At 38.6% G+C, this 28,000-nt stretch overlaps 1 protein-coding gene across 1 annotated transcript; it reads right to left on the bottom strand.

The window, feature by feature from the left end:
* Window positions 1–12: 12 nt before the first annotated feature.
* Window positions 13–28,000, bottom strand: LOC117316333 (monocarboxylate transporter 12-like). Its single transcript, XM_033870874.1, has 5 exons — window positions 27,964–28,000; window positions 27,150–27,213; window positions 26,522–26,736; window positions 18,406–19,212; window positions 13–746 (listed from the first exon to the last, which is right to left on the bottom strand). The coding sequence occupies exons 1-5, from the start codon at window positions 27,998–28,000 to the stop codon at window positions 532–534; spliced, it is 1,338 nt and encodes a 445-aa protein (XP_033726765.1). The 3' UTR covers window positions 13–531.

The following is a 28,000-nucleotide window of genomic DNA, read 5'->3' on the forward strand; positions in this document are numbered from 1 at the left end:
GAAAGTGGTTTATTAAAATTGTAAATTACATGGCTTTTAGATTTCACTTTTCTCCCAGGAGAGGTGCTTCACTCTACTATAGTTTATGTTGGAAAATCACATTTTAATCGAAATTAGTTGAAATTATGAGCAAAATTATACTTTACTATTTATATACATGAACAGTTTAAATACATTGTTAATACAAAGAGGATATATGTTTAAGAATCAGGTGACTTTTAAGGCCCATTGACCTCTTGTTACTCTTATCCCTTGACTTCCCTTTTATCGATATGGTCGAGAAAGTACATTGGGTACATCCAAGGGATTTTAAAAATAAAGAGATCAAAAATTGAAAGTGGCGTTAAATGTTAAAAACAGTTTCGATATACTCAAAAAATATAAATCAAATGAATAAGCGATAATGAAAGGGATCAGTTACATTTATCTATAATATGATTAATACTTAATTGAAAACAGATCTACACTGCCAACAAACGTAGCGCTTTTCATACTGCAGTATGTAGTAGCTTACACCCGAGAATCAGCCAATTAGAACATAAATTCCACTTTCCTCTTCCATGGTACTAGACTAGTTCGTCTCCTCGTCCCTCTGTTTTGCCTGTATTTTTTTAACTGTCCAGAACTGTTCTCCTTGTACTGCTGTAGGCTTGCAGCACATATGGAAAAACATGTCGACACCCCAAAAGCAATGGAAACGCCATACAGGGAAAAAGTATAGGACCCCGTTGTGTCTCTAAGGTGACCTAAAATAAATAAGGTGTATAAATATAAATATTTAAAGAGGCAGCAACTAGAATATGTTTATATTTAGTTCACTAACAAATATTCATATCACTAAACAAGATGTTTCTGATCTAATTTATACACTCAACACTAGTACATCCCTAGGCCTAAAATAGTGAAAAAAATCATGGATTTTCTCTTTAATAACCTCTTATGCTATTATTCAAGTTAGTTAGGAATTAACACACCATCAAACAAACGAAACATGTACAAAATGAAAAGAATTTTTTTCAGACATGGTATGCCAATGTAAACAGTGTCTATAACTAAAATCTAGTGCAATGGCTATTAGTTAGAATCGAATAAATGGTAATGCTATTTTTAAAGGATATGGCTCTTCTAATGATATGTTAACTTATTGTGCGTCATTCTGGCTTTATACTCGATGATTGTAGTGCCGTTCAATTTATAATGAAATAGTAAGCAATATGGATAAACGAAAGGAGCTTCGATTTATGTTTGGGATATCAGTAACATATTTACATAGCATTGATATGCAAAGGAATAAAAAGAAAAACATATATATCCAAAAATCAACATTTAAACTTTATTTAAGAGGGCTGTTGATTTATATAAGGCAACAGCAGATAGTAATAATATCACACCAAGATATTAAATATTCAAGAACTGATCCCCTAAATGTTTTAACATATTGTCGTAAACTGGTGTTTGTATATCCCTAATTGTGTGTATTGTGTTAAGATTTGCCGGATGGATTCCGCATTCAATAAATGAAGTCACGAATGATCCAGTGCATTCCTCTTTGTTAGGTCACCTGAGACGAAATCTCGTTGACCTATTACTATCGCATTTTGTCCGGCGTCGTACTAAAATATTTGAATTACTTTATTAGGTCTGTAGCATGCTGAATAAAGGGATACCAAGTTAGTTCAAATGGGTGATCTTGACCTCATTTAAGGTCACAGGGGTCAAATATGCTGACATTTTTAAAACGACAACTCCATGATAACCAAACGGCCCGGAGACCCAATATAAGGTCTGTAGCATTCTGGGATGAAGGGCTATCAAGTTTGTTCAACATATCAAAACTCAGGTGACCGTTAACGCCCATGGGCCTATTGTATCATATTGCAGTTGTCAAACAGAAACATGATATTAACAGGTATGAGCCATTAAGAAAAACATGTTTTTTTCCCACTAAAACTAGTGCATTCCTATCTCCATAACTAAAAGTAAGCTATTCAATGTACATATATGAAGATGTTTCAATCTCCGCAATTCATATTTCATGCAAAATTTAAGTAGTTTCCACACATTAATCCGTAAGCACTATATGAAGTTTTATGTTGAATGACCCAAAGGGAACTGGGCAGATTTTCTATTCATTTACAGTGACCTCGACCATCGAACCTGAAAAGCAATCCCATGCAAGCTTTTTAGGCTGAGACAAAGTCTCAAGTGACCTATTCTAATCGCCTTTTGTCCGTCGTTGTGCGTCGTCCGTCCGAAACAATTTACATTTGCGACTTCTTTAAAACCGCTCTACCAAATTCAATGAAATTTTGCAGAAAGCTTCTATGGCTGAAGGTCAACCAAAATTGTGAATTATATGGTCCCCCCACCCCCCACAGGGGCCTGAGGGGTGGGGCTAAAAATGGCCAAATTGACTGAAATTTCAAAAATCTTCTTCTCTACTCTCAGATATGGTGGAAGCAAACACTCTTTATAGATGGAAGGGTCTCATGGTGCTTTACCAAATTGTGAATTCCATGACCCTGGGGTCTCACGTTTGTTCCTGAGGAGGGGGTAAACTTTACTATAGTATTTATAGGGAAATTACATTTTTGACTATTATTTGTTGGATTTGTCTTAGAATCCATTCTAACCTGGTTAACATTATCAGCATGGGATAACAGTTTGATGGTATGCACATGTTGGCCCTGACGGACTCCCAGGGGCTGATGGGAGGGGCTAAAAATGGTCAAATTGACTGAAGTTTCAAAAATCTTCTTCTCAATACCCATATAAGATAGAATCAAATACTTTTCATAGATGGAAGGGTCTTATGGTGCTTTACCAAAATTGTGAATTTCATGACCCTGGGATCTCATGTTTGCCCCTGAGGAGGGGGTAAACTTTACTATTGTTTATATAGGGAAATCACATTTTTGACTATTATTTGTTGGATTTGTTTTGTACCCTATTCTAACCTGGTTAACATTATCAGCATGGGATAACAGTTTGATGGTATGCATATGTTGGCCCTGACTGACCCCAGGGGCTGATGGGAGGGGCTAAAAATGGTCAAATTTACTGAAGATTCAAAAATCTTCTTCCCAATACCCATATAAGATAGAACCAAATACTTTTCATAGATGGAAGGGTCTTGTGGTGCTTTACCATAATTGTGAATTTCATGACCCTTGGATCTCATGTTTGCCCCTGGGGAGGGGGTAAACTTTACTATATTTTATATAGGGAAATCACATTTTTGACTATTATTTGTTTGATTTCCATTAGAATTCATTCCAACTTTCTTAAAATTATCAGCATAGGATGAAAGCTTAATCATATGCACATGTTGGCCCTGACTGACCCCTTGGACTTATTGGTGGGACCAAAAAGGGTCAAATAGATTAACGGAAATATTTCAAAACTTCGGTGACCGTTAAGCCCATGGGCCTCTTGTTTGAGTTTGATTAGCCGGAGGGAACTCATATTATCGCACGGAAACAATTGTGCGGACGACGCAATAGTGATACCTATATGTCGCCTTTTTCAGACGACACAAAAACTGTTAAAAGAAGTATCCATGTCGTGGTGACATCCTTAACTACACGTTGCGAAGCTCCATTAGTAGCGAGTAGTAAGAAAAATAGCATATGAGCACAAAACATACAAAACGACCGGGTCAAACGAGAATGTAACAAACCAAGACCTAAGACTTGATTTTAAGTACCACCGGGGAACTACCAAGTCTCATTGAAGAGGTCGTAAGTATTCGGCATCAGTTTTGTATGAATGATATATAACAATATTATTTTGTACACAAGCAGAAATTGAAAATATAATTTACGAACTTTCGAAAACGTCTGTTCTTTTATTGAGTGTAAAAAAAGAAAAAATGAAAATTGATTGTAAACTTTCCAAAATAACTCCTGACATTCTGAACTCCAGAATAGCCAGGTTTATTGTAATGGCAATTTTGAGCGATTCACTTCTCTGAAACCCAAAGTTACGGAGCTGCTGCATTGCATTGAAACACTAGAGTCAGCAATCTAATTAAAATCTAGATGGTCATTCTCACAGAAGTCAAATATCAGGAGGCTTGAAACAAAGAACAACCTCTATATATGGCGTCCCCGAGACAAATGCAGGATATGATGAACCTGTGGTGAAACGATTTCTGAAGGAGAACCTAGGTATTGAAAACTCGAGGGAAGACCAAATGATTCTTGCAAACGGACTATCGAGGTATCCAAATTCATTTACACAGGACAATTCAGTCTCCAACACAATGCCACGGTCTATAATAGTGAAATTTGTACGTTTGGTTTGGTTTGGTTTATTTTGTTTAACGTCCTATTAACAGCTAAGGTCATTTAAGGACGGCCTCCCGTGCGTGCGACATGCATGCGTATGGTAAGTGCGTATGTGTGTTTTGGGAGGCTGCGGTATACGAAGGAAAGACAGAAATACTACGCTAGCCGAACTGAAGAAGAAACGTTCAAAACTTTCGAACATTGCTTATAAAATGAAGAGAGAATATAAGCTACAAACGGCTATAACAGAATCGGCAAATAATATCTGGTTAGAATTCAGAAAGGAACAATGTGCCATAAGGACGAGGTGTTTAGAGTATTAAACACTACCGACCATCATTACATAATTTATTTGTTCATCTATATTTCAAAACGGTTTTTTTCTGAACTAATATACAGGTAGCAATATCTTTATTTGGATTATACCTCAAGTATCAGTACAGTGACTAAAACAAACGTTGATCTATAAGCAATATTAAATATTGTGATGTACATTACTTCAACTATAGAACACCTTCATCAATTAAAAGATGTAATGATTTTGGTTGAATTACACTATAATTGCTCTGAGGTAAATACGACATGGATTGATGAATCCTAAGCATAAGAAATTGTTGTAATGGAAAATGTAATAATGTTATGTATTGCTATATATGAAAGAATTTTTTTAAAGTTTGATAAAAGTAATGGATTGTTGAGGGTGATTGTGATTTAGTGCAAGTTTTGATATTGACATTAGGAGGGGGACCGTGCTGATAGCAGACTGGGCCGGCGTTTTGACCCCTGGGAGCTGTCGCTACTACAGGGTTGGCGTCAGGTTCAGCTATGAGTAATAGGTAAGGGAGACCAGAGTTAGGGCCAGGAGAAAAGGGGGTTGTATAGCTATACAATATTTCTTTTCCACATACAAATTTAATGGAGAATAGGCCACATGTTAAAACAAATCACATCAATGCTATTTAAATAAATAAGACAGTTATTGGAAATTATAATTTCAAGCAAATGTACTGATATATGATGACCTATATTTCTGAATGTCATTATTATATAAAAAGTACATTAAAGTTACCAGGCTTGTAAAAATAAAACAAAATCAGTTACGTTTTCTAGAAAAAACTTAACCTATCACCGTTCAATATCCTTCCAAAATTGCCAAATAATGCTCACAACCTCACTTCAGCACTTTGAACTTGAAGATGATGTAACATGAAAACAGCACATACAGAATATATACAAAACGCTTTCACAGACTCAAATATTCCCGCAGTTCGAAGAAGAAGCGGAAATGTCTCGTATGACACTATAACACTCGCTTCTTGTAAGGGTGTGTATGTAGTCACGTTTTGGGCCGTCGATATTCTAGTCGTCTAGCAGGACGCGCGGTACACTTTTTGTAAAGCTTGTTTAGAGTATGGATGATTCCAGGACCGAAGTTTCCATATCCGACAGAATAAGGGATGCGTTTGCCAGTTCCCAGCATCAGGTTTTATCGCAGTTGGGTGCATTATTAGGTATTCTACCATGTTTGCAATGTAACGCCGGTTTTGATTGGTTTAAAACCATGTATTATTTTCCAATAACCCACGCTCGTGCCAATAATACACGGTCGTGTGTCACGGCTGTCACAATTTTAAATATCTAATATTCACCCGTTTCATAAAAGGTTACTATAGCTGAGTGGGCTAATGGGTTAGTCTTTCAATATATTTTTATCACGACGCGAGTTCGAATCCTACGGAGGCCCACCTTTTTTTTCTTTTTCTTTTCTTTTCTTTTTTTTTATCCTTTTTTTTTAGATTTTCAAAATCAATGCCATATGATAGATGCTCTTGATCGTAGTACTGTATTGCTTGTATATTTCATCAACAAATAATACAATACTCAAGAAATAAATTACAAGGTTTTCCCGGGGTTTCTTTGCTGTTTTTCTATTAGAAAGAGGTCGATCTCAGAACTAAACAGTACATGGTAGAATAGAAATAATCAACTTTGACTCGTGTATTGTTGCAGGATATACAACTCGGACTCGGATATTTTGCAATTTTAATTAATAACTCAGGCCTGCGGCCTTCGTTATTAGCTCAACTGGACCGAAGGTCCGGTGAGCTTATGTCATGGCGCGGCGTCCGTCGTCCGTCGTCCGTCAACATTTGCTTCAAATCGCTACAAGTCAAAAAGTTCTTATTGGATTTTGACCAAATTTAGTCAGAAACATCCTTGGCAGAAGGGGATCAGATTTTGCATAAATGGTGACTCTGACCCCCAAGGGGCCTGAGAGGCGGGGCCCAATAGGGGAAATTGAGGCAATTCCTTTAAATCGCTACTTGTCATAAAGTTATGAATGGATTTGAACCCAATTTGGTCAGAAACATTCTTGGGGGAAGGGGAACAGATTTTGCATAAATGGTGACTCTGACCCCCAAGGGGCCAAAGGGGTGGGGCCTAATGGGGAAATAGAGGTAATTCCTTTAAATCGCTACTAGTCATAAAGTTATGAATGGATTTTTATCCAATTTGGTCAGAAACATCGTTTGGGGAAGGGGAACAGAATTTGCATAAATGGTTACTCTGACCCCCAAGGGGCCAAAGGGGCTGGGCCTAATGGGGAAATAGAGGTAATTTCTTCAAATCGCTACTAGTCATAAAGTTATGAATGGATTTGAACCCAATTTGGTCAGAAACATTCTTGGGGGCAGGGAAACAGATTTTGCATAAATGGTGACTCTGACCCCCAAGGGGCCTGAGGGGCAGGGCCGAATAGGGGAAATTGAGGCAATTCCTTTAAATCGCTACTAGTCATAAAGTTATGAATGGATTTAAACCCAAATTGGTCAGAAACATTCTTATGTGAAGGGGAACAGATTTTGCATAAATGGTGACTCTGACCCCCGAGGAGCCAAAGGGGCGGGTCCCAATATGGGAAATAGAAGTAATTCCTTTAAATCGCTACTAGTCATGAAGTTATGAATGGATTTGAACCCAAATTAATCAGAAACATTCTTGGGGGAAGGGGAACAGATTTTGCATAAATGGTGACTCTGACCCCCAAGGGGTCTGAGGGGCGGGGCCCAATAGGGGAAATTGAGGCAATTCCTTAAAATCGCTACTTGTCATAAAGTTATGAATGGATTTGAACCCAATTTGGTCAGAAACATCCTTCAGGGAAGGGGAACAGATTTTGCATAAATGGTTACTCTGACCCCCAAGGGGGCCAAAGGGGCAGGGCCTAATGGGGAAATAGAGGTAATTTCTTCAAATCGCTACTAGTCATAAAGTTATGAATGGATTTGAACCCAATTTGGTCAGAAACATTCTTGGGGGAAGGGAAACAGATTTTGCATAAATGGTGACTCTGACCCCCAAGGGGCCTGAGGGGCAGGGCCGAATAGGGGAAATTGAGGCAATTCCTTTAAATCGCTACTAGTCATAAAGTTATGAATGGATTTAAACCCAAATTGGTCAGAAACATTCTTATGTGAAGGGGAACAGATTTTGCATAAATGGTGACTTTGACCCCCGAGGAGCCAAAGGGGCGGGTCCCAATATGGGAAATAGAAGTAATTCCTTTAAATCGCTACTAGTCATCAAGTTATGAATGGATTTTAACCCAAATTAATCAGAAACATTCTTGGGGGAAGGGGAACAGATTTTGCAAAAATGGTGACTCTGACCCCCAAGGGGTCTGAGGGGCGGGGCCCAATAGGGGAAATTGAGGCAATTCCTTAAAATCGCTACTTGTCATAAAGTTATGAATGGATTTGAACCCAATTTGGTCAGAAACATCCTTCAGGGAAGGGGAACAGATTTTGCATAAATGGTTACTCTGACCCCCAAGGGGGCCAAAGGGGCAGGGCCTAATAGGGGAAATAGAGGTAATTCCTTCAAATCGCTACTAGTCATAAAGTTATGAATGGATTTCAACCCAATTTGGTCAGAAACATTCTTGGGGGAAGGGAAACAGAATTTGCATAAATGGTTACTCTGACCCCCAAGGGGCCAAAGGGCTGGGCCTAATGGGGCCTATGTATAAGTCATAAGTTATGAATGGATTTGACCCAATTTGGTCAGGAAACATTCTTGGGGGCAGGGAAACAGATTTTGCATCAATGGTGACTCTGACCCCCAAGGGGCCTGAGGGGCAGGGCCGAATAGGGGAAATTGAGGCAATTCCTTTAAATCGCTACTAGTCATAAAGTTATGAATGGATTTAAACCCAAATTGGTCAGAAACATTCTTATGTGAAGGGGAACAGATTTTGCATAAATGTTGACTACTGGACCCCCGAGGAGCCAAAGGGGCGGGTCCCAATATGGGAAATAGAAGTAATTCCTTTAAATCGCTACTAGTCATAAGTTATGAATGGATTTGAACCCAAATTAATCAGAAACATTCTTGGGGGAAGGGAAACAGATTTTGCATAAATGGTGACTCTGACCCCCAAGGGGCTTGAGGGGCGGGGCCGAATAGGGGAAATTGAGGCAATTCCTTTAAATCGCTACTAGTCATAAAGTTATGAATGGATTTAAACCCAAATTGGTCAGAAACATTCTTATGTGAAGGGGAACAGATTTTGCATAAATGGTGACTCTGACCCCCGAGGAGCCAAAGGGGCGGGTCCCAATATGGGAAATAGAAGTAATTCCTTTAAATCGCTACTAGTCATAAAGTTATGAATGGATTTGAACCCAATTTAATCAGAAACATTCTTGGGGGAAGGGGAACAGATTTTGCATAAATGGTGACTCTGACCCCTGAGGGGCGGGGCCCAATAAGGGAAATTGAGGCAATTTCTTAAAATCGCTACTTGTCATAAAGTTATGAATGGATTTGAACCCAATTTGGTCAGAAACATCCTTCAGGGAAGGGGAACAGATTTTGCATAAATGGATACTCTGACCCCCAAGGGGGCCAAAGGGACGGGGCCTAATGGGGAAATAGAGGTAAGTCCTTCAAATCGCTACTAGTCATAAAGTTATGAATGGATTTCAACCCAATTTGGTCAGAAACATTCTTGGGGGAAGGGAAACAGATTTTGCATAAATGGTGACTCTGACCCCCAAGGGGGCCAAAGGGACGGGGCCTAATGGGGAAATAGAGGTAAGTCCTTCAAATCGCTACTAGTCATAAAGTTATGAATGGATTTCAACCCAATTTGGTCAGAAACATTCTTGGCGGAAGGGAAACAGATTTTGCATAAATGGTGACTCTGACCCCCAAGGGGCCTGAGGGGCGGGGCCGAATAGGGGAAATTTAGGCAATTCCTTTAAATCGCTACTAGTCATAAAGTTATGAATGGATTTAAACCCAAATTGGTCAGAAAAATTCTTATGTGAAGAGGAACAGATTTTGCATAAATGGTGACTCTGACCCCCGAGGAGCCAAAGGGGCGGGTCCCAATATGGGAAATAGAAGTAATTCCTTTAAATCGCTACTAGTCATAAAGTTATGAATGGATTTGAACCCAATTTGGTCAGAAACATTCTTGGGGGATGGGGAACAGATTTTGCATAAATGGTGACTCTGACCCCCAAGGGGCCTGAGGGGCGGGGCCCTATATGGGAAATTGAGACAATTCCTTAAAATCGCTACTTGTCATAAAGTTATGAATGGATTTGAACCCAATTTAGTCAGAAACATCCTCCAGGGAAGGGGAACAGATTTTGGATAAATGGTTACTCTGACTCCCAAAGGACCAAAGGGGCGGGGACCAATTGGGAAACAGAGGTAATTCCTTTAAACCGCAACTAGTCATAAAGTTATGAATGGATTTGAACCCAATTTGGTCAAAAACATCATTGGGGGAAGGGGAACAGATTTTGCATAAATGATGACTCTGACTCATAAAGGACCGAAGGGGCGGGGCCTAATGGGGAAACAGAGGTAATATCTTTAAATCGCTACTAGTCATAAAGTTATGAATGGATTTGAACCCAATTTAATAAGAAACATCCTTTGGGGAAGGGGAACAGATTTTGCATAAATGGTGACTCTGACCCCCGAGGGGCAAAAGGGGTGGGGCCCCATATGGGAAATAGAGGTAATTCCTTTAAATCACTACTAGTCATAAATTTATGAATGGATTTGAACCCAATTTAATAAGAAACATCCTTTGGGGAAGGGGAACAGATTTTGCATAAATGGTGACTCTGACCCCCATAAAGTTATAGATGCATGCAGAGAGTCTGGACTTCATTATTTCTTTAAAGCAGTTGGGATACACACGCTATAACCAAATATAGCATTGTTTGAGGTTAACAAACAAAAGGAATTGAACATGAACATTATTTTGACATTTGGTCAAATCCAACCAGGTGAGCGATACAAGCCCCATGGGCCTCTTGTTAATTTAATTGCAAAATATCCTCGTCCTCGTTGTATATCCTGCAATAATACACGAATCATCGTTAATTATTTCTTAATCAAACTGCGGGAGTTCGAGGCTTGCCAGAGGAACATCTATCTGACTTGAAAAACAGTATTTAGACTACGGACACTCATAAATTATCCAAGCGGAGTTGTGGGGATCAATTCACATTTAATGCTAAACTTAAGCCTAAACTCAGGAAGAGACTCGCTACTTCGAAAATCTCGGTAGATATTTTGATGTTGGACTACCGTCAAAAATTAGTCAAAATGGCCGACACTGAAGCAGGTTGGAAAGCCGTATATATAGCTAACCCTAATGCCTCTGATTCAAGAGAATGAAGAGGGTTACTTCTAAAGATAATAAACAAGAGCTGTTGGTGAACAGCATAGCTCGTCTCACAAATGTTTGTCAATAAATAATTAAAATATATTAATTGGTATGGTTTCGCGAATTGCATTAATAATATTTATATTGTTTACTTGATCAGATTGTGTATTCATGCAATTTTCAAAACCATACCAATTTATTTATATATATATGTAAATTATTTATTGACAAACATTCGGGAGACAAGCTATGCTGTTGTAGATTGAATAAATATATTAAATAATTGCTTTTGGACCTATTTCTTCAGTTTTTTGATAATCATCCTTATGAGAGTTGTCTCCCTTGAACAATGTGGAAACGTATATACAATATGTATTGTCTAATGCGAGCATTTTCACATTGTTGTTTTTCAGTTTCACTCCATGAAGGGTTAGTGTAACTACAGATGGACTCTTCAATAAAATATCAGCACCCTAGTGCAATTATAAAATGATGTGTTAATAGCTTTCAACACTTGCACAAAAGTTTTTAAAATCTGTTGTTTTTTCCCCAAAATAATCTTTCAGTTTAACTCCGGCAAGGGATAGTTTAACCCCAACAGGGACCCTAATACCATGTATTACTATGCCTTTCAACAATTGCAGCATAAACTTAATGCAAAAATGTTCCAAGTCAAAATATATAAAAAAAAAAAAAAAAAAAACAGATCTAAAAAGATCGGACATATCTCAAATAGTTAGATTGAAAAATTAGTTGGGATTTTGGCACGAGAATGGTGCTTGTGAAAACGTTTTTGATATTATGTCCAACGGTTATAGGATTCCGTTTAAGTCTGCACGGGATGATCCTTTTTCGTTGAAGCAGGAATTTAAAAGCTATTGTGTCTTGGTTGTGTTACAGAAGTAGCCACAACCCGACATGTAGTAAACAAATTCACTGTCGTCTGTACTAAAACAGGTAAGCCAAGCCACGTATTAGACTGTCGACATATCAATCAACATCTACACGCATTCAAATTTAAATATGAAGACGCCAGGATTGCACGTGATTGTTCGTGCAAGGTTATTTTTTGTTTAATGTTTGACCTAAAGGCCGCCTATCACCACGTGCAAACTTTAAAAATGACCTATCTGGGGTTCAGCTGGAAATCACAAATACTACATATTCAACGTTATGTCATTTGGCTTAGCTGTGGTAGGTTATGTATTTAGCAAAGTATTGCGAGAAAAAGTTGAGCACGTGCATTCAAAGGGTAACAAATTATTAATGTATCTAGATGATGGCATTGGGGGCCATGGCGATACGAAGAAAGCTAATAAACTTTGCAGGTAACACATGCATGTCGCACGCTCGGGAGGCCGTCCTTAAATGACCTTAGCTGTTAATAGGACGTTAAACAAAGTAAACCAAACCAAACCAAAACTTTGCAGGTATGTACAGAACTTATTGGCCGATTATGGGTTTTTCATTGCAGACGATAAGTGTCTAGGGAGTGCGTCACAGTTCGAACCGTGGATTGACTGCACGTGGTCTATGACCGAGGGCGTGGTCAGTCACTCGAGGCTCTTGTCAACAGTTTGTATAGAATGTTGGCACATGCAATAGTTCTAGTAGAGTAGCTCATTCATCGGTTTTTCATGGTCGGGTATATAGCCAGCATGGTTTGAAAAAGAATTCCAAAGCAAAGTATAATCGGTGCAGTAGCGAGATTACGGACACGTCATATGTATCAGTGTGTTTTGTCGAGAGCAAGCTGGAATACTCATTTCATGATTTCGGACAATGCTGTGGCAGAAATTAAGTACTGGTTAAGGAATATTCATAAACGTGATAGTAATGGTTCCCAACAGAAGAGTTGTCACAGGTATTGCGTGCACCTATGCGTCTGGTATTGATTACGGTTGGTCTGTTTCTCCCGGTGTTTTTCTATCACAAGGAGACTTAACACGAACATACCGCAGCCTCCCAAAACACACATACGCACTCACCACACGCATGCATGTCGCACGCACGGAAGGCCGTCCTTAAATGACCTTAGCTGTTAATAGGACGTTAAACAAAATAAACCAAACCAAACCAAAGTTTACCATTTGAGGATCGCGAGTTTGCTGATGAGTCAGTAATGCTTGACAGCACATGCACGCTTGCGCAGGTAGTTAGCCCACTGTCGGGTCCCGTTACGGTTAACTATATATAGGTTCACAACTTCTATCCCCGGCATTGACGATTTGAGTTTTGTGAACTAGAACTGTCGTCCAGGGGGGCCATCTCACACCCCCACCGCCCCTCTAGCGAAGATTTTCCAACAAAAACCAGTTTTTAGTGAACAGGTTACCACGGCAACCTAAATTTGTGGGGGGGAAACCTGCATGTATATGTACATTATGAGTCCCTAACATTCCTGTGTATTTCAAATAAAATCGGTTGATGGCTAAATAGGAGTGGTAAAAGTTGTCTTGACAAAGATTTCCACAAGAATATGGGTATTGAAACATGATAACCATAGAAACCAAAAAATCTGTAGAGAAATAGCATGCATGCACATTTTCACATGGTCCCTATCACCACTGTGTAGTTTGACCTGAAGCAGTTCACAGGTTTATTTGGAGTTGATTGGACAAAAGTCCACCTCACCAAAAAAAAAACGAAGTATAGTGGCCTGGTTACCATGGTAACCACAAAATTACAACTTGATATATATTGCATCTACAATTTATATGCAATGGGTTTCGAGATTAATTGATGGTACGGCTGTAAATCGGCAAAAGTTCCGGCCTATCACAAGGAGACTTAACACGAACATACCGCAGCCTCCCAAATCACACATACGCACTCGCGTGCCACACGCATGCATGTCGCACGCACGGGAGATAAAAAAATAAACCAAACCAATTATGGTACGGCTGATTTTCTCAGTAGATGTACTGATTGTGATGATTGGTTTATTGGGGTCTAATGAAGTCAACAGGTTTGCCGCGGCTAACAACGCGAAGTGCTCGCGTTTTAATTCCAGATGGCGGAACGTTGGTACCGTAGCTATAGAATCCTTAACAGTAATATGGGCGGGGTCTTACAATTGGTTTGTACCCTCACCTAACTTAGTGTGCGACACCATCAGAAAAATGAAGTCAGATTCTTCTAATTGTACATTGGATGCTGGGTGTAGATGGTTTGGTTTATTTTGTTTAACGTCCTATTAACAGCTAAAAAGTCGTCGCCGTTTTGTTTGGCTATTAATTTCATTTCTGAAAGCTTGAACGGATTTACGGACGCTATTAACTGTTTCGTTGAGAAACTGCTCGAGTCCGCTTAGCGCTCGGCTAGGAAGCCCATGTATAAGATGGAAGTCAGCGACAGTTGATCATTTCCAATGGCTGGGACGATTTGCTTGTAATCAGAGGCTTCGCTATGATCATGGTTTGTTTCTCTGCCGCGGCCAATAACGGAGTTAGCGAGAATGGCTTAAAAAAACACTCGGGGATTAATCTAGAATTTAGGGGAATCTACCCTTTTTGGACCATAAGGAAAATCAGTCCTGCAAAGGGGAAATTTAAACATTAAAGTTTCAGTTTTTTGCTTTAAAAACACATTTTCAAAGTAAAAACAGCAAATCTTTAATAAGGAAAGCATATGTGGAGTATTTGAGAATATTATTGCCATGAAAATGAGGGAAAATACAATATTTCAGCGAATTTAACAGAAGACTGAGGGGGAAAATAGAACAAAATCCTGAGGGGAAACTACCCATAAACGGTAGTAAAAAATCCCTAGATTGATCCCTGGGCCGCACGGTTTGGTTTGGTTTGGTTTTATTTGTTTAACGTCCTTTTACAGCTAAGGTCATTTAAGGACGGCCTCCCGTGTTTGCGATATGCATGCGTGTGGTGAGTGCATATGTGTGTTTAGGGATGTTGTGGTATGTTCGTGTTAGGTCTCCTTGTGATAGGCCGGAACTTTTGCCGATTTATAGTGCTACCTCAGTGAAGCGTACTGCCGAAGACACCCAGCAGGACACCCTACCCGGTCACATTATACTGACAACGGGAGGGTCGCTGGAAATGTTATTCAAATAAGAATAGGTATGCGAGATATTCTGTTTAGAACAGGTCGATTGTCTCGAAAAGCTGAGGGCTTTGAGGTTAACTTTACGTACTAGCATTTTTAGGTTTGTGAGACAGGGTTTGGTTGTCCCTAGGCTGCCGCGGTCGATTGATGGTAAGCGGAACGTTTTATAGATTTTACGTTATATTCGTCATATCAGGGGATTGGTTTGGTTTGATTTATTTAACGTCCTATTAACAGCTAAGGTCATTTAAGGACGGCCTCCCGTGTTCGATATGCATGCGTGTGGTGAGTGCGTATGTGTTTTTGGGAGGCTGCGGTATGTTCCTGTTAAGTCTCTTGTGATATGCCGGAACCTTTTGCCGATTTATAGTGCTACCTAACTGAATCATACTGCCGACGACACCCAGCAGGACACCCCTACCGGTCATGTTATACTGACATCGGGCCAAGCAGTCATCCCACTCCCAAAATGCTGAGCGCTAAGCAGGAGTACCAACTACCATTTTTAATGACTCTGGTATGCCTCGGCGAGGGGGCAGAACCCAAAGCCTTCCTCACAGGGGCGAACGCTCAAATGAAGACCAAAAGTGAGGCAGAAGAAAGTTGTTCAGAAAGAAGAGAAAATATAAGATCCCTTTAGTCGCCTCCTACGATCATGCAATGGGGGCAGCAGGTACAATTCTTACGCCCTACCTGCAGGGCAGTCATTTCAGGGGACTTTCGGGGCTTTGAAATGTAGATTTTTTCCTATTCTCCCATTTCTTTGTATTTCTCATGTCCTTTCGGCATGCTACCAAATAATTGGATATTTGCGTTCGTGTTGTTTATTAGGTGCTTAGTGGAGAGAGACTCAAATATTCTCACGATTCGCAGTTGATACGGGGATTATTTTTATCTCGTGTAGCACTATATCACTCGCCGCATGTGCAGCCGTGTATGCAGTCACGTGTGCGATAGCCTCTTGGGGCATAGGCGTGTCCTTTTCTAATCGCCTAGAAGGAAGCGCGGTACACTCAAACTTTCATAAAACTCCTTGATCGGTTCATACATACATTTGTGTGGACACGTATATTTTCCCTGTAATTCAGCCGGGTTTTTTCGCAAATAGGGTTATAATATTTTGACATCGTTTTTTTTTTTTTTTTTTTTATTTATTTATCTTCGAGTATAGAAATCGAGTGTAGTACGGCAGTGGTCCAACTTGTGGTCCGAGAGACATCGGGATTGCATAGGTCTAGATTAGTCCCTCCCTTTTGACACAGGTTTCTGGGTCGAGAAGGTTTTTCATGGACACGCAAGTTGATTTCGATGTTCGGCGTTATTCTGAACAAAGTTTATGTCACGTACGGTATTGTAAAGTTTTGTCCACTGTTTTATGCGCATTTGTTAATTAAATACATACAACGACTATGTCCTTTCGATGTGCTTTGGATCGGATATTTGCGATCGTGTTTATTAGGTGCTAAGTGGAGAAAGACTGTTCTTCACCGTGTTAATGCTAAAGTAAAAATATCATGAATACAAATATTTGGCATTTATTGGATCAATTTTAGAATATGCAGATATTAATTGGGATAATTATATACAGACAAAAGATTTTCTTGAAACTGTAAAATCAGAAGCATCCAGGATAGTAACAGGTCTTCGTTCTTGAATGCAACATGACAAACTATACAATGAACTAGGATGTGAAACACTACTTTAAAGCTGACAACGCAAGTTAAAAAACTTTCACTTTGAAATAAAAAAAAAACATCGTTTTTGAAATGGTTTGGAGATGTTCCTTTTGATAAATAGATATCTTCCGGTCACCGTTTCCAAGGAAGTGGCAGACATTTTAGTTGAAGTCTGCTTTGATACGTGACTGGGAATCTGTGCCTATAAAAGCGCGCATGCACGTGCATCTTGGGAGTTCGGATCGACGCAAAAAAAAAAAAAAAAAAAAAAACACTTTGTCAGGACTATCTCAGAATAATTTCAGTGAAGTAAGAGCTGATTCCCACGGGTAAAACATGAGAAAGAGCTTGAAATGTGAAAAGTTTACCAAAGACGACGGGCGAAGCACGATGATTATAGGTCAGGTGACCTAATCGACAAAAACATGTATCTGGATCATCACATATGTCCTCAAAACGACCCCCACAGTCGTAAGTTGAGTGATAAATATAGCAACAGTGTTTGCAAATTTTTGATTGCGGGACATAATGATGTAAAAATTATGCATGGGCAGGCACTTTGATACTTACAAAATGTCTTGAATCCCTATTTTGATAACGAATGAATAACCCCTAGCCTCTCGCACAAACTAAGATTTTCGATTCACTATTATGTACAACTAATATATATTTTCACAGCTTTTCCCGTCAAACATTCCGCACAATTAACAATGCTACTTCTTCTGCAGCATTAAGAATATCTGAATAAATATTTTATTTCTGAAAATGAATCTGTATAAATTTTCAAAACTTCAATCTACACAAAGTCTAGTTTGTACCAGCTCTGCTGAACAAGTAACATCATCTCGTTATGCTATTGGATTGTCCCAATTTTTACTCTGTTAACTTTGCTTTACAGTTATTTTAAACTTAACCACATTGATATTAATTTTCTTCTCCAAGGTTGTCCTGATTGTGACAGGCCTACAAATTGGCTAATGATTCATGATGTAAAGTATTTTATCGGAAAAATACGTCGATTTTGGTAAGTTGGTTATATTACTATTAATGACCCTTTCTCTTCTCTAAAACTATACACCAGGTATCATTCATATTTCGCTGGAAGCATCCCTACGTAATGGTGATTCAACACCAAGGGGGCTGATATGCCGGTTCGAAAGAACAAAAAAATGGCTGTATTGCTATAAACAACTATTCTAGATCTATATACATGTACTGGATAACATTTAGCGTATTTGAAAGTGTACAAATGATTGGTCTAACCACCTGGGCCGATAATACAGGTATATACAAGTGGAAGGAAAAGAGTCGTATAAAAGTACATGTATTATGTTTGTTTTGCTTACTGCTGGAATTATTTCTGAAGTCTGAATATTTCAGACGTCAACCTCCGTGATATGGGTAGATGGCCTCTTGATGATTGTAGGCGGCATATATATCCACACGACGGGGTTCTGCTGACCTGTCAGTATGCTAGTCTGCTTGAATAGCAGAACGTTAGATATTGGATAAAGCCAATAGTTGACTGCAATACATAGAACTGAGAGGTAGATGACAAAATACAAAATTTGTAATAAAACTGACGGCGCTTTGCCATAAGAACTAAAATATCTACGTAAGTGATATAGGGTATATACTGTCACATATATAATATTGTAACATATTGAACTAACTTGTATACCTGCTATAGGTGCACCACAAACGTTGAAAATTCCTACAATAGTGAGAGTAACACCAAATCCGACAGAGAAATTTTCCGTACCAACCAGCTTCGCTATCGAAATGGGAAATGCTGTAAAAGTTCCGCCTAACGCCGTTCCAAGTATTGCCATCAATAACACGTGGCTTTCATAGGTACTGGCATGTGCAAGTACAGCACAGGTGATGGCACCAATACTCAAAAATAAAGCAGGTATCAATAAGACGCTTATGTGTGTTATCCGCTTCAAAACGCATGTCATTAGTCTGAATAATGTGCTAAACATACACATCACGCTATAAAGAAATACAGTCTTTTGTTTATCAAAGCCCTGGAGTTGCAGAAAGCTTACTAGAAAAGTTGTTACAGATGTTATAGCAGGATCGGAAAACATCACTGCCAATATGTGGATTAAATATGCCTTGTTTTTCATAAGCGTTAGAAGTTTTTCTCGAATCCCCAATTCTTCAATAGAATCCTCTTTACATTGTACAGTTATTTCTGATACTGCGTAGTTAATGTCCATCGGTGTTGGGTTGGAAACAGCAATAGTTTTTGGTTTGCAAACAGCGAAACACGGGACCGTATTTAATATTAGACCTGCGTTTATCAACAAGCATCCTCTAAATCCAAACTCTTTTGTTAAAATGTCAAGAATATAGGGATACACTATAGCTCCACAGCCAGCACCAAATGAAAGCAATGAGAAAACATGCAGTTTTGACTTTCCGCTGAAGTATTCATCTACTCCTGTCGAAGCAGCGATGTAACAGGCAGATAATCCCGAACCTATTAAAAAGAAATATTTCACGTGTTAAATTAAGTCGTTCATAATTTGTAAATTTCGTAATTTTTCTTCTGACAAAGCAATAAAGCAATATGTATGACCACGCAAATATCTTTTCGTGCATTTGACAGCTTATAAATGTTGCGTAGTTTGAAACATTGATGTTGGCCAGAAGATCATCGATACATAATACGTATTTGTACCATTTTTTAAACTTACAGTAAGGAACAAGTAATATTTACTATGCTTTTCACAAAAAGCAAATGCGCTTTAAAATGAGTACATTTGTAATAGACAATATATTTTAATAAGCTGTAGATTATTTAGCATGTCAAATAATCACAAGCCCCGCAGATAGTACTAACCGCTTTGAAATATGCTGTGATTACATACTTAAAGATGCTACACCGCCGATATAGTGCCATCTGCTTCGCACGAAGTGCACTAATTGCAATATTTGGTATGATGTATATTGAATAAACACCTACTAATAACACGAGTACCGCGGGGCGAAGCAATATCCTCCCGTCGATTGTCATACAGTGCAAAATGCATCGCTTTATGGGTGGCTAGATAACATGATATAAACCTCGCTTTTTACTACAAAGCCATTGTTTAATTAACAAGGCCGATTTGAGAAATAAAAGCAATATAACATGATATGACCACAAAACTGAATACGTTTTAAATAATTCGTTTGAAAACTAGATAATTTCTCTTGAAGAGATTCAAATACTGCAAATAAACAAAGGGCGATAACTTAAGCAAAAACTACTCCAATCGATATTGCTCTCGGGGGAAACACAATTATCTATTATAATACAAAATCTTACAAAGTTAACAAGAAATAAATATCGCAATGTTGATCTCCAGAAAAATAATAAAATACAGAAATAAGGAAAGGGCAATTTCTTTTGCAAAAATGCCGGAAACAAAATGCCGTTCCGGGAAAGAAGAATATAAATCATTATTATAAAGCGTGCGAAGCTTCAAATACATAAATCGGTTGAGAAACGAAAGATCTCACGAATAACAAACGTTTGTGCCAGATGGACGGACAACGCTATACCTAATATTCGGGTCAAATTTTGAAGGGCGTATCATGGTAACAATGTCGTCCTAAATGTTCGCTAATCAGTCAGAAAGCTACGTATGTAGGAAAGAGACGGAGCAGGATTAGATTTGTGCAATGTCGGTCGTCAATTTGTATTATCTAGGTCTCCTGACTAGAAGAACGTTCACATCAGATCCGAATATTAAATAATTAATTCACTTATATTAAACAAATTGGTTTTACAACACGTTTTTGAAGGTATAAATCATTGCATGTACAAAATAAGACGACTGCTTTACCCGTTGTCAGTATAATGTGGGCATCTTCGGCAGTATGCTTCAGCGAGTTGGGACTCTTAATCGAAAAGTTCCGGCCTATCACAAGGAGACATAACACAAACATACCGCAGCTCTCAAAACACATACGCACTCACCACACGCATGCATATCGCACGCGCGGGAGGCTGTCCATAAATGACACCTATATGTACGATGCAGAAGTTGTAACGAATACTTATTTCATCAATGTACGTCAGAAAAGGTCTCAAAAGTCTTCGAAACTAAAGATTTTGATCATAAATGCTTTAGAGCAAAAGTTCGACGCAGACATGTCTAAAGGAGATATTCTCATTCCGTAAAATATCACTATATTTATCGCCAGTGCGCGAATGCAATACATGCCTGCTTTATTCTGAAAATCGCGCGATTGGTTGACGTTTGTGACAAACTATCTTGCAGCCCAGTTTTAAAGTGTACCGAGAACGAAAAATACACAGTTAGATTTATTCCGTTTGTTACTCAAAGATAGAAGGCGAAAACGGTATCAAAATCGGTCCATTCAGTACCGCGATGTCGATCTACTGCTAATTACTTGATAAAAGTTTGATATGTTTCATGTTAAACTGTGGGCCTTGCTGTCGACATTTAATTTGTTCAGTTGTTTGTCAATTTCAACAAAATATGAGAAAAATGCATGTTTCAGGGGGACATAATTAACTCATATGTATCACATTTATTGCGCAAAACAGTGATGTCCGAAATAGGAGCATTGGTTTGACTAGATTTGGCTTTATGATATGTATTAACACTGATTTTATTTTGACCTTGAAATGCAAATGGCGGTTGTGAATAATATCACACAATTATGGCATATACGAATGTATTTGAAACGTCAATAATGCTCTTATTAGATACTATAAAAAAAACTCTAGACATGGCAGGAAGAATGGTTTTAGGAAAAAAGCCATCTTAGATTTTGACCATTGAAGTTTGTTATCGCTGTTTTACAGAAGGTACTGAAGGGATCTTTCTCAAATTTCATATGTAGGTTCCCCTTGGTCCCTTGTATTGCATTTTGGGACCAATCTGAAAACAACATGGCCAACAGACAGTACTTATCTCTAAATCTCAGATTTCATATATAGGTTCCCCTTGTGCTGGAGGGATGTTTCTTAATTTACACAGATTAGTAAAAGGAAGGGAAAATAGAGAAAAGATCAATCTGACATGAAACCTATAAAGATAATTCAATGGTGGGCACCAATATCCCTCTAAAAGTTCCGGCCTATCACAAGGAGACTCAACACGAACATACCGCAGCCTTCCAAAACAAACATACATGTACGCACTCGCTACACGCATGCATGTTGCACGCACGGGAGGCCGTCCTTAAATGACCTTAGCTGTTAATAGGACGTTAAACTAAATAAACCAAATTCTGGGATCTCTTGTTAAGGAATATTGGTTTTGGTTTGGTTTATTTTGTTTAACGTCCTATTAACAGTTAAGGTCATTTAAGGACGGCCTCCCGTGCGTGCGACATGCATGCGTGTAGCGAGTGCGTACATGTATGTTTGTTTTGGAAGGCTGCGGTATGTTCGTGTTGAGTGTCCTTGTGATAGGCCGGAACTTTTAGAGGGATATTGGTGCCCACCATTGAATGATCTTTATAGGTTTCATGTCAGATTGATCTTTTCTCTATTTTCCCTTCCTTTTACTAATCTGTGTAAATTAAGAAACATCCCTCCAGCACAAGGGGAACCTATATAACCTAACTGATATTTTAAATGACGCACGTGGAAATATTGCCCACCATGAAATGATAAATAATTAAGAATTATTTCTTATATTTACATTTGAACCCGTGTTTTTATTAATGACGTCGCAGCCGGACAATTAATGGAATAGCTTAACATCGGATTCCAATTTGGCGGGAAACTACAGGAAAAAACAAAATAAAGTTCCACAGTAATATATTTTTTTCGATTTCTGTAAAATATTTCAAACATTTCATTTTTTCATTGTTATATTTTAGTAGATTCTACCATATTCCATTCATATTTTATAGGGGTAAAAGTCAAAACAGAAACGAAAATAGCCATTGCGCATTTGTGCACCGGTCCGGCTACGAACAATGTATTCCTACGTGTAAAATTTAATGTTTACACACTTGTGAATGATGTTTTCATTTAAAAGGGTTATGTAAAGAATACACATCGGAAATGTCAATATACAGTATAAAATTATCTTTGGTAAATGTTTCTACTGACAAGTATGAGCACCTTTACCCCCGAGTACGTTTGGTGAAAGGATCTTGTTTGTTATACTTCACGTCTGTCTGCCAATATTACATGTCATTGATGAAATGAAAGCCGTAGTTCAATTTTATTACATCAGATGTACAGTTGTGGGAACTCACAACGCAACGCATCAAAAACATCGCACACAATTGTGAAATCGTACATCAGTGTACATCAAAGACGTACATTTTAGTCTGTGTCAAATGAAAAATATTTAATTATCTGAATAATCTGAAATTTAATATATTTACCCTTCCTCTTACTAATCTGTGTAAATTGATAAACATCCCTCCATTGCTTTTTAAACAAGGGAAACTTATATATGAAACTTGAGATTTAGTGATAATGGCTGTCTGTTGACAATGTTTTCAGATTGGTCCAAAAGTGCATCACAACGGACCAAGGGGAAGCTACATATGAAAATTAAGAAAGATCCATTCAGTACCTTCTGTAAAATAGCAATAACAAACTTCAGTTGTCAAAATCCAAGATGACTGTCTGTTGGCCATGTTGTTATCCGACTAGTTCCAAAATGAAATATGCACAACTAGGGACCAAGAGCAACAGATACATGTATATTAAATTTGAGAAAGATCCCTTCAGTTCTTTCTTAGAAATAGCGATAACAAACTTCAATTGTCAAAATCCAAGATGGCTGCCTGTCGGCCATGTTGTTTTCTGATCGGTCCCAAAATGCAATATTCCTAACTAGGGACCAAGGGGAACCTACATATGAAATTTGAGAAAGATCCCTTCAGTACTTTCTTAGAAATAGCGGCAACAATCTTCAATTGTCAAAATCCAAGATGGCTGCCTGTCGGCCATCTTGTTTTCTGATCGGTCCCAAAATGCAATATGCATAACTAGGGACCAAGGGGAACCTACATATGAATGTGAGAAAGATCCCTTCAGTACTTTCTCAGAAATAGCGGTAACAAACTTCAATTGTCAAAATCCAAGATGGCTGCCTATCGGCCATGTTGTTTTCCGATCGGTCCCAAAATGCAATATGCATAACTAGGCACCAAGGGGAGCCTACATATATGAAATTTGAGAAAGATCCCTTCAGTACTTTCTCAGAAATAGCGGTAACAAGAATTGTTAACGGACGGACGGACGGAAGGACGGACGGACCACGGACGAAAGGCGATTTGAATAGCCCACCATCTGATGATGGTGGGCTAAAAATGTACTGTTTTATAACGTAAGTGTAGGAAGGTATGTCTAATACAGTGTACATATGTAGCTGCGGTTGTATAACCCCACGTTTTAGAAAACAAAGAAATGGGATGGCTATATAGGACCGATGCAAACCAATTATAGTCAGTTCCTTACTTACCACGGGTAAAAACAGATGAACATACAGGTAAATTTATTTGAAATTGAGTATAATCCTTTCCACAGCATCGCTCGCACGTATGTTATAGCCTACCACGGGTTAGGGAATGGTCCTGGAGTCAACGAATTCAATGTTTGTTATTTATTCATCAACACAACATTGTAAGGATTGTACATATTTTCGCGTGTTCTTGCGTTGATTAGTTTCGGTAAGGTTTCTATATTTCACACCCGACACGCATTGATGATGAGTGATAGTAAATAAGGTCACGGACCGAAACCCTGGTTGATCACAAACCGCTACAATACAGCTGAAAATAATCATATTTCCAAAAATAGACTACAAGGTGGATAAGCTAACTAATATAATTCCTGGAATTATTTTACAGAGACTATTCCGAACGTTTTAATATTATTTGTAATCCATTCCTAAATTTATATTAACCACGATAGCTATCGCACACACTTCGTTTGAATCGCCTACCGTTCGCACATACATGTAGTGTAAAGTTGTGCGAACCAACTGGATAATGGAATATTAGGGGCCTGGGGGGAAAGAGTAGTATATAGGATGCCGGAACGACTTAGGTTCGTTTATATGATACGAGATGCCACAAATATTGTTTTGATCACAGCACGAACATTTCGGAGGTTTTTTTTCAACTTTCCACAAACTTGCCGAATGTTTCAAAATATCGATAAGTTTAATGACATTAACTCCTAGCGCAACACTTTAACGTCTGTGTGTGAATAAACCTGTCGTTTATAAATATGTATACTTTGCTTGTTTGTTTTTGTTTAACATCCTATTAACAGCCATGGTAATTTAGGGACGTGCCAGGTTTTGGTGATGGAGGAAAGTCGGAGTACCCGGAGAAAAACCACCGGCCTACGTTCATTACCTGGCAACTGCCCAAAGTAGGTTTCGAAATCGCAACCCAGAGGTGGAGGGCTAGTGATAAAGTGTTGGGACACCTTAACCACTCGGCTACCGCTGACATATATCGCAATGAAAAGAAGATTAAAAAAATACTTTATTTAAGCAGATGGCGGGCCGCAAGTACGACGGGCCTTTCGGTTTTCCTACATGCATCTTATAGGGCTGAGTCAACCGCGTAAAACTTGAGACGTATCCGATCTAAGATATTAAAACGGGCCCATCGCTGTCGGGCATCGGATGAAATTTCTCGAAAAATCGCTATTTCTTTGAAATAGTACATCATTCCGGGTACACTTTGATACATAATAAATAAAGTTCGATTGTTTTAAACAGGAATATGGCAGTCAAATGTCATTATGCGCTAGGTTAAATGCTTCCGTAGCACCGTTATCTGCTATTTGTCGTTATTCCGACGTGGGCGGGATTCCAAAACAGGATGAGGTGACATTTAAAAAAAATGTTTGGGGTCGAAAAATAGAGGTTTAGTACCTTTAACGTCACCAAAATATGATTTTAAAATGACAACATAGAAGTGATGACGACTTAACCTGTTATTAACCCCACAGTTACGACAAGGAAGGGAATGCTGGTAGCGAAAAAGGAAAGAACAAGTCCTAAGGCCGCTAGAAGTGCACCACAAATCCCGACCTTTCTCACTCCATATTTACTAATAGCGGCTCCTTCCGGTAGACCTGGGACGAAAATACGTATAGGTGAACATTCTGAACACAATCGCATTAGATACAATAAACGTTCATGTTTAGCTAAAAGACTTCCTTTGTTTATTTTTGTAGAATATTATAATGAAGCTCTAAGAAGACTTAAAGAAGGCCAACTGCAGAAGTAGGAGGGTATTATTTCCAAAGTCTTCTACATTTGTGACTTTGACAAAAACGATATGCTATTTCTATGGAAACACGAGACATTTTATCTAGTTCGTCCAGTCCTGTTTTTCTCGCTTCCCTTGGTTTACATTTTTTCCCCAAGTTATTTTGTCTTTTTTCAACGGACCTTAATTTGAGAAACATTGTACGCAGATTCATAGCCGGGAATCAATGTTACAAATGACAAGACTGTGTTATGGTATTTTTTTTATGTCGACATAAACAGTTTAAAAGTGTTTGTCTCAAAAAATGCTGAACACAAAATTTATAAAATAATTTGCTAGAATCCTTCTTTTTAAAACCCTCAATATTGAACTAAAGTCTACTTGTGATAGTAACCTGCATGCTACGTTTTAACTATTTGAATAGTGGCAGGGTTCAAAATATATACATGGTTCTTAAGCATCACTGACTAGCTCTAGACGTTTGGCTACTATTATCGAACTCTCAATTTGTATTGAAGGTTATAAATATCATGTTTTTTTTCCATAAAATGTATTCACCTACTTGAACTCACCTGCTATGTAGAAAATCCCTACCGTGACTGCTTGCACGACGGAGGTTTCTGCATTGCTTCTACCGAACTCCTCCAGGAACGATAGGTTCAGTACGGTCATGTTGAATGGAAATCCGATACTTATAAACGTTGTCAAGACTGTAACGGTCAACACAACCCACTTTCTGTTATCATCCTCATCATTGCTCTTAAAATTACTGTCGGTTAAACTTGGGCTGAAATCATACGAAGTAAATGTCAAAGAATCAATGTTAATCCTGTTCAACATTATTTAAGCACTTTATATACAACACTAGTATTTCCGCTCACCTGGTCGTCATGCGCCGTCCGTAAACTTTTCACATTTCAATCTTTAAAAGTTCTACCATCGGTATTCAGCTCTTGCATACTTGGAATGATCCTAAGATGGTTTTGACAAAGTGTTGTTATTTTGTGGGTCTGTCTGACTATTGGTATGATCTTAAGGAAGGGGAGCCAAACAACTGTTGTAATCTTTCAGCCTTGTAAAAAAAATGACATGGCAGCCACGGTGTGCAATTTTGAAACACGATTACTCAATCATAATTTCCTGAACATTATCTATTTCAAACTGCTCAAGCGTCGCCAGAGGGATTCAGCTCTAACTTACCTGAAATGATCCTGAGCTAGCCCTGACAAACTGTTTATATTTTCCTGGTCGGAAATGACATTAGCTGTTAATAGGACGTTAAACAAAATAAACCAAACCAAACCAAATCGCCCGTTGTCAGTATAATGTGACCTGGTGGGATGTCCTGCTGGTTGTCTTCGGCAGTATGCTTCAGTGAGGTAGCACTATAAATCGGCAAAAGTTCCGGCCTATCACAAGGAGACTTAACACGAACATACCGCAGCCTCCCAAAACACACATACGCACTCACCATACTCATGCATGTCGCACGCACGGGAGGCCGTCCTTAAATGACCTTAGCTGTTAATAGGACGTTAAACAAAATAAACCAAACCAAACCAAACAATTATTATGTCCTATCTGAGGGCAGGAATGTACAAGTTGCAACAATGTATACTTTACAAGAATACACTAATGAGCAACAGAATTGGACGCAACATTAACCCACATGCGAAAGGTCTACAGAAGCGTATTGCTACCATATCAATTTTTGTCTGTCTCCAAATTTCGGGATAGTATATAAAATTTCGAGTAAGTATCTGGGAGTAGATATTTCTGGTTAGTAAGTCGAAATTTCGAGTTGGTATCTCAAAATGTCGGGTAAGTTATATAACTAGTCAAATTCAGAGTAAGTAAGCTGTATATGGAGCAAGAAATGAAGTGTGTCAGGTAGAAAGGGTAAATGAAGATGCTTGCGCGGCAGAATGCGCATATAAGAATTTAATATGTGACCAAATTGTATATGAACTTTGCCGCATTCTTATATCAGCAGAAAGTCTGGATGTACATGTACCTAAAGATCCAGAACAAGGCATCACGTTGTACGCCAT

Source organism: Pecten maximus, chromosome 18 (genome assembly GCF_902652985.1).
Source record: "Pecten maximus chromosome 18, xPecMax1.1, whole genome shotgun sequence".
Taxonomy (NCBI): Eukaryota; Metazoa; Mollusca; class Bivalvia; order Pectinida; family Pectinidae; genus Pecten; species Pecten maximus.